Genomic DNA, 8,260 nt, shown 5'->3' with positions numbered 1-8,260 from the left:
GGGCGGAGCAGCCGCGAGAGGGAGGCCTCCGGGCGGCAGCGAGAGGAGCTGGCCGCCACCCTGGACGCCGTGGTGCACAAGGTAGCGCGGGGTACCCGCCTTTGGGAGGGGGGGACGGGGGTTGCTGCGCGCCCGCCGCCGCCGTGCTGGCTTTAAATAGGGGCACAGACTGCAAAGCGTGCCCCTAAAGCTGGTTTTACGACGCTCTCGGACGTGAAGGTGTTTGTACAACGCGTCCGGGCAGGTAGAAGCGCGGAGCTGCAGCCCTGCGAGCCTGCTCTGCACGTTCCCTATTATTATTACCATTAAATCTATTTTCCGCCGCTGCAAATAACGCGAAGGGCAGCGCCGGCGGAGATGGCGCGGACGTGGCAGGAGCCAGGGCCTTCCTGGCCTGGCCCTCCCGCAACTTTTGGCAGCGCCGAGATGCGCCATGGCGCTCCAGCAAGCAAAAAGCCCTCTGCCTCTTAGCCCCCAGCGGCAGAAATACCGAGCTGCTGCGTTTGTGCCTTGCGGCCCCCTTCCAAATTCCTGCCGCCCTCCCCGCCAAGGGAGTGGGACTGGAGCGCCCATCGCAGCCCCAGCTCGAAGAAGGACTGCGGAGCAGTCGGCAAAGCGTGGCTCAAGTGAAGTGGAGGGGAAAAAAAGATCCTCCTATTTTTTTCCCTTCAAGCCTTATTAGCCCCCAAGCTAGAGTTTCACAGTTGACAGTGTCCATCTGGGTGCTCAAAACTTATGAAAACGTTGTATGTGGGGGCACATCGTCACATTAAAATACAGCCAGGCTTGTCTAGGGAATAGGTAGATCGGTTTGAAAGCAGCRCGTAAAGTTGTAACCGAGTCGGATGAGAGGTGGGGAAAACCTTGCCTCAGCTCCACTCAGCTTTGCGCATCGTGAGCTGCCTCCGTGCAGCCRTGCAGATTGCCCGTGCCCTGGGTGCGACGAGTTTGGGCCGGGGCCAGGCGTCCTCGGGCCGGTTTGCAGCATTCCCCAGAAGCGCGGTGGCCTGCACACGTGGAATGTGTAGAATCGGAGGCCTCCTCTCCCGCACAGCGGGGGGGGAAAGGAACAGTTGTATGAAGTGGAAAAAAAGAAAAGGGTTGTAAAAATGCAGAAATGTGAAAATGAAAGGCTATTTCTGAAGCTAATCTTAAATCGCCCCCTTTTTTTTTCTTTTTTTCCAACTCGGTGATGACTGGGCCACACTTTGAACTAGCAAGGGTTGTTTTTCTTTTCCTAGTTTTTGAGATGTTGTTACAAACTGTAGGAAGAAATTTCAATGGTAGGATATACAGGACATAGGATTATAGTACATGAATACTGTACAGGAGGACTCGGATATACGAGCAATATATAAGCTTTTCCAAGCAGGAGTAGACATAGTTTGCTCCCTCCATCCCTACATTCTTGCAGATAAGTCTCAGATACGTGTTAGGTGTTCCAGGAGAAAAGTGCAGAACGTAAGTTTATGAACAGCTGATTTCAAAGAGAACAGAAACTTTATCTGCCAGTGCAGAGCAGATGGCTGATGTTAGCCATTCGTGCAGCAATGCACAAATAAAAGGCAGAGGAAAGAGATCACGCAGAGTTTCAGGATAACTCTTGAAAGATTTTTTTTTTTGCTGCAGTTTTGTGCTGTCTTTCCAGAAGAATGTACTTGAGGAAGAGAAGACCTGACCTGGCTTTACAAAAGCACGGGGTCCTGTTCAGTGCTTACGGAGGGGCGGGCAGTACGGGCTGCTACGTGGAGCTGCCTTTCGTCTTCCGTGCACAGAGCCACCATCAGGAGCATTATATAAGCTCATCTGCTTTACACATCAGCAGTAGGAGGAGAAAGGAAATGATGTGGAAATCTAGTCTTTGTAATATAGCACAAGTTTCAGGGAAGCCAGGGTTATTTGGTGTTAGAGTACGAGATAGCATGATGGCTTTGCAAAGACATAGTTGTTAGCAATGGAAGTATTTTTATGTCCTGTTTAGGATAGTAAACCTTTCAAGGGCTGAGGTTTCACAAGTTACCAGCCATGGACAGCAAACAGGCACATAGGTGCACACAGAAAGCAACCTTGTAGTCCATGTAAGCTGTTGCTTTGGAATTGTGAGTTTTTGCCCTCTTGCAATGGGTTTGTCTAGGGCCCTGCTGGTGCTTGGAGGAGCTGAGCATATGTTAGGACAGATCAGATTAGAAGATGGTTTAATTCGAGAGCCTTGGTGCATTTTATTGTATCGGAGCTCTGTGGCTGGCTCCACCAGAAACTGTTACGGAAAGATCTTTAACTTCTACCGTGGGCATTGCTCGAATGCAGTGGAGGAGTAGGTATAAAGAACTTCCACCGTGGTGTTTTCTCCAACACTGTGCATACCCCTCTCGCCATATGTGAGGGGTGGGATCCCTCTCTGCGAGATTTATGCCAGCAGAGATCTCCTGACTCTCTAGAGTGTTCCCCTGGACATTTCTGGTGCCTTTTCTAGCACTAACATACAAAGATAGCTTGATTGCAAATATAAATTTAGTGGTTATTTGAAATGTGCCAAGGAAGATAAATGATTTGTTATAAGAAGGAGAGGCAAACTTTCTGGTGCACTTCTTCTGGAGTCCTGAAGTCCAGTTATAGGGATACAGAAAGAGCTCTCTCTCTGGAAAAAACTAGAATGAATGGCAATTAAGAAGTAATGAAAGTAAGGTTGGCAAATCGGTATAATAGCTGTTGCCCTGCAGCAATTTGTATGCTAGTATTACCTGCTTCCCCTGCTCCCCTCCTCCCCCCCTTTAATTCATTCCTAGCTTGGTATGCAAGACCTAGAGACTACAAGCTTTAAGGAAAGTAAAGCTACAAACCTTCTTACAAAAAGGGGGGAAGGGGAGGGGGAGGGAAAGGAAGTCATTTTTATGGACATTCTTCAAGCTTTGGGGGATTTCTTGGAGCAAGGGAAAGTTTCATGACCAAACTACAATTCTTTCACAGTGTAGACATCCACTAAAATCAGGGAGGCTTTGGCCAAGAATTTAATTTAGTAAAAATACATGTGAATAACTGAATTAGTAATTAGTAAGTCTATTAAATCTTTTGAGATGAATTTCTAGGTTCAGAGGCTGACTGAAAGGTGCTGGAATCCCTTTCAGTTAAAAAGGAAAAAAAAAAAAAAAAAGACCTCAGTATATTTCTTTCTAAGGATATATAAAGTATACTTCCTTCCATTTCTAAAATAAAACCACCCCTCCAGCTGTGTATCTAATCAGTAAACATGGCAGCCCATGTGGCAGGACTGATTAATACGTCCCTCAGACATAAAGAGTAGCATGAAGCAAAGCGACATGCATTACTCAGCACTTGCCCTCCTGCCAAAGCCTACAGATCTTTTGTACGTGATTCCTGCTGCAGCTGGTAKGAGTTCTTACATTGCTTTGCAATGTTTCTTTCTTAAAGCCCTCCCCCCAGAAAGGTTTCTTGACAGTTGTGAGAATGATACTCTGCTTGGCCCCAGAATTAAGCAATGCACGCTTCGCTTTTGTGTGCCCGCAGCTTAACTGTAGAGGTGAGAGTAGTTTAACTTGGCAACCACTTAGCCCTTGCCCTTTTCCCTGTTGCTGTCAGAGAAGCCAGCTGTAAAGGCAGCTTTTGTAGTTGGGACAGTAACACGTTTCTGTGAGTTGGTCCCCTTGACAGCTGCTACAGCTTTCTTCTAGGCCTGTGTAGCCACACGTGCACCTATGTGTATGTATAGGCAGGTGTTGGAATAGTATGGTACTATATCTTTACAGCATTAAAGCCTTTCTATGTTTTTATTTTCAAAAGTAGCAAACAAGAAAATTATCTGCAAAATTACATTGATGTCTAAGAGCAGCAAAATGTCACGATTCCATTGACCAACTATTCCTAGCTCTCCTTTTCCTCTATTTTTTTCCTCTGTTGTCCTTTCTTGAGTGGTTTGAAACTTCTTTCATGTTCAGGTATTGGCCTGGAGTCTGATCATCTGTTAAGGTCTAATCTCAGTTTCTCTGTATTTAGGGAAAATGCTTACAGAAGCTGCTGCTGGATGTTATTTTTTTGTTTTATTTTTTTTTCCCCTAAATAAGGGCATGCAGCCCATAGAACCAGCCCCAAGGAATCAGAGAGGGAGGGATGGCTCAGAGGTCAGGGTGCAAACACTGAAGACTTGGGTTCAATTTTTGCTGCTACATATTTTGTGGATAGTCTATGGCAGGTTAGTGAGGCCCAGGATCCTCAGCAGAAGGTGTGCAAGCATGGAGCTTTGAGGCTGTAGGTGCTGGACTTTTTGTACCTCCTATAGATATAGGCCATAGGGTGGCCTCAGATAGGAAGCCTGAAAGATGGAAGGTAATGTTCATTTCACAGGATAACCAGGGCCATAAAGGCCTTGAAAACAAAGGACAGAGATGTAGCTAGGGATGAAATTGTAAATATTAAAGATACGGATTTCTATTTTAGGTGCGTTCCCTTCAAGCCACATTTGGAGAGTTGGAATCCATGATGAAAATCACTCAGCAGAAGCAGGAAGTTACTGAGAAGGCTGTTAAGGAAGGAGAGAGTGAAATAAACCGTATCAGTGAAGTGCTTCAGAAGCTACAAAATGAAATCTTGAAAGACTTGTCTGACGGCATCCACATGGTGAAGGATGCAAGGGAACGAGACTTCACATCACTGGAAAACACGGTGGAAGAGAGACTAACAGAGTTAACCAAGTCAATAAATGATAACATTGCTATATTCACTGAAGTCCAGCAAAGGAGCCAAGATGAAATCAATAATATGAAAGCAAAGGTTGATTCTCTAAAAGAAGCAGATGTGTATAAGCACGAAATAAAGGTGCTGAAAGATGCTTTTGATGAGCTGCAAACCTCCATGAAAACCAAAGAAAAGGACATAGAGGCCCTGAAAAGTACAATAGACTCTATGGAATCTGATGTGTATACTGAAGTGAAAGAATTAGTCAACCTCAAACAAGAACATGAGAAATTCAAAGAGGCTGCAGACACTGAACACCTTTCATTAAAAGCTTTACAAGAGAAAGTCATTAGAGCTGAGGATTCTATTATGCAGCTCCCTGGTGACATTAAAAGACTTGACGAAGATTTACTGCAAATTAAAGCTGACCTCAACAAATGGGAAGAAAATGAACTCTTCAGAAAAGCACTAGAAACTTTTGAAAAGAACAGTGAAGGGCTAGAGTCTCGATTGAGACACATAGAAGAAAGCCTGGAGTCTCTAACTTCTGTTGCTGCTCAACATACTGAAAAGTTGCAATCTTTCCTTTCTAAGGAGACAGAATACGAAGCTAAGCTCAGTACCCTAGAACAAAGTGTTACCGCTCTTCAGGGAATCTCAGATAAGGATGTAACTTCAATCACAGATGTTCTAAGAAATCTTGGTGAATCACAGACCTCATTGTACAATGATGTGGAGAACTTGAGAAGAAGCGTCAGTGACCTGCCATCCCCTGGTGCTCTTCAGGATATGCAGAAACAGATTAGTTCTTTGTTGGATCAAGGAAATCTTCAGATGGGTCAAGCACATTCTCAAGGCTATCTCGAAAAATTTTCTTCTGTTGAAGGCTCTGTAGATGAACTGAGATCTTCTGTCAGCCAGGTTGATTCTGATTTGAAAATGATAAGAACTGCAGTGGATAGTTTAGTCTCCTACTCGGTGAAAATTGAAAATAATGAGAACAACTTGGAGTCTGTGAAGAGCTCAATAGATGACTTGAGGAATGATCTGGAAAGATTGTTTGTGAAAGTAGAAAAAATACATGAGAAAGTTTAGGTAGCAATAATCTTTGTACAAATTAAAGAGAATAGCTTTTGTATGCCCAGTTTTTTACTCTCCAAAAGCAATCTGATACCTCCAAAGAAAATAAGAATACTTTTAATAGAGACAGTTCTGCTTATTTCCTTTATTTCTCTTTTGTGTAGTTCTCTGTTCTGTTTTATGAAAACATGAGTTTAGTTGGGGTTTGAGTTTCTAAGGGCTCATCTTTCTAGAAAGTTACACTGCTGTAACTATTGTGGTGTAACTAAAACACTACAGCCTCATTAGCGTGGGCACATATTTAATGGTATGGAGATGTTTTACACTATGACACTAGATATCCCACACAGGAGGGCTACGACTGTTTTGGTATAAAAACTGTACATCTGTACACACTGAGGAATCGACTGGTGTGTTTGGATTAAGAAACAAATGAACAAAACTACACCTCTAGCTAGAACGGTTACACTGGTAAACTTGAGTGCAGAGCAGGCCGGAAGTAACTCATGCATTTCTGCAGTGTGGGACTCAGCCATATGGTCAGTCTACCATGTATCAGCGGAGCTGTAGGACATTTTTGTTTGTCCTTAATCTGTGCCAAGGAGCTAAGAGGCGTTAGCTGAACACACAGTAAAGGCCGCTTGAGGTAAGTGGCATTGCTTGGGGCTGAGACTGTACGCGAGGACACTTATCGCAGCTGAGCTGGCACATGGCGAGTTGCTAATCAGTAGTAGCTTGTTTTACAGTTATTTTACAGTGAGAAGACAGAAGCCAGTTGTGACTGTTGCACTCAAGAATGAAGAAGATCGGAGGCAGAAGGAAGCACTGCTTTACCCAGGTGCTAGAGGTGGTGCACTGCATGGCTGGAGAGATTGACTCTTTGCGATCATAGGCTTCTTTCCCAACATCTATAGCTGCTGATGCAGAAGATCAGTGCTGAGAAGGGACATCTGAGCTGAAGRATGGGATTAGTTTCAAGAGAGCACAGTAACATTTTTATCATAGTTTTGGGCGGTTGAAGTGATGAGGCTGTGTTTTTCCTGTGAGGTCCTAAGCCCCCTCTGTGGTACAGGACTTTCTGTAGAAACAATCACAAATTTGAAAGAGGAGAGAAAAGGACTGAAATCACAACTGGTGTTCCTTGTACAGCAAGAATGCTAATAGTACACTCCAAAACACAAAAGGGGGAGAATCAGGGTGAAATCAGCAGAATTGCTTCTAAGGCATATATGTTTCTAAGTTCTTCCATAGCTGACAGTGACCTGAATTACTATTATCRCATTCAGGGCTTCAGGCCTGATTCTTTATCACTGGTGTCACTGGATGCCTGCCTGGGACACTGGGAGTAAAGGATCCCTCTACTGACTGGTTAAGAATAAGAAAAAGTSTCTGATACTCTGGATGTAGATGTTCATTTAAAAACCACTTCTTCGTGGAGTTTTCTTGGTTTTCTGTCTTTTGGGGAAGGATTTCTAATATCCCCCCTTTTAAAGTTTTTTTTTGAACGTTATCCAAAAATTTGATAAAGGTGTCTCTAAGTGGATATCTTGGAAATAACGGTCACTGCTGGCTTGTAGAGTGCACCTCAGCCTGGGCTAGCCAGACCTTTGGCTACATTAAAAAGGAATTCCTAGGAATAGCACCTCCCAAAAGTGCTAAGTCTGTAGGAACAGCACAGGTAAAAAGAAGTTCCCTTAGCTAAATAAGATACTCAACTATACCTAGTGTTATTCCCGCTGTAAATAGTAAAGAATTGCTGACATAATAAGAGGGACCCAGGCATTAAGATAACTTATGTTGTCACTGATCGAACTGCACTGTTCTTCGTTGACTTCTCAAGTTTTTGAATAATGTTGTTTAGGTTACTGTGAAATGAACTGTATGGCTTATTTGCAGTATTTTTAATACATAATAAACTTTTGGAACATTCTTAGCACCTTTTTTTTTTTGGATTGCTGCTTATTTAACATAGTGTTTCCCAGAATGCTCCCAGTGGGGTACTGGAAATGGTTTGGGGGAAGTGCAAGAACTTTTATTTTCAGAGGAGACACAGAGCATTATTTACTCCCAGCTTTCATAGTGGAACATAAAGGAAGTCCTACTCTTGCAGTTATGAAAAAACTCTTGAAAGGAGTTTCTGCATCYGGAGATGAGCCTGATCAACGCAGTGGTGTTGATTAGAACGCTTAGAAGGCCCCAGAGGACTGCTCTGAGGTASGAAATGCGTGATTTGTGCAATGAATGCTAACTCAGGTGCCAGCATCAAGGCATCATAATGCCATTTTTAACAACTTCCTCAATGCACCAAACATGTAGAACAGAAATAATGTACTGAAAGGACCTACATAATCTTTCCAAAGCAGCTGCTCATTTTGGGTTGCTTGAACACTGGATCACGAGAGCCATAAACTGGCATGAAGGAAACCTGATTTTCAAAAGTTTGGGAAAGGATGATTTCCACTCAGATGAATAGTGAGAGCCAAATCTTGTT

General features: G+C 43.7%; 1 protein-coding gene across 1 annotated transcript; it reads left to right on the top strand.

Annotated features, from left to right (window-relative positions):
* CKAP4 (cytoskeleton associated protein 4) lies at positions 1 to 7,702 on the top strand. The gene is made up of 2 exons (XM_085322557.1): positions 1 to 81; positions 4,453 to 7,702. Exon 2 carries the CDS (start codon positions 4,492 to 4,494, stop codon positions 5,782 to 5,784), a length of 1,293 nt encoding a protein of 430 aa, XP_085178683.1. The 5' UTR covers positions 1 to 81; positions 4,453 to 4,491; the 3' UTR covers positions 5,785 to 7,702.
* Positions 7,703 to 8,260: the final 558 nt, after the last annotated feature.

This window comes from Rhea americana, unplaced genomic scaffold, assembly GCF_003343005.1.
Source record: "Rhea americana isolate MKP2758 unplaced genomic scaffold, rheAme1 scaffold_79, whole genome shotgun sequence".
NCBI lineage: Eukaryota > Metazoa > Chordata > Aves > Rheiformes > Rheidae > Rhea > Rhea americana.
The sequence above is the reverse complement of the archived record's forward strand: the minus strand, read 5'-3'. Positions and strand labels throughout refer to the sequence as shown.

Coding starts and splice junctions, on each gene's coding strand:
- CKAP4 (XM_085322557.1), top strand. CDS start 4,492: ATGATGAAAATCACTCAGCAGAAGCAGGAAGTTACTGAGAAGGCTGTT.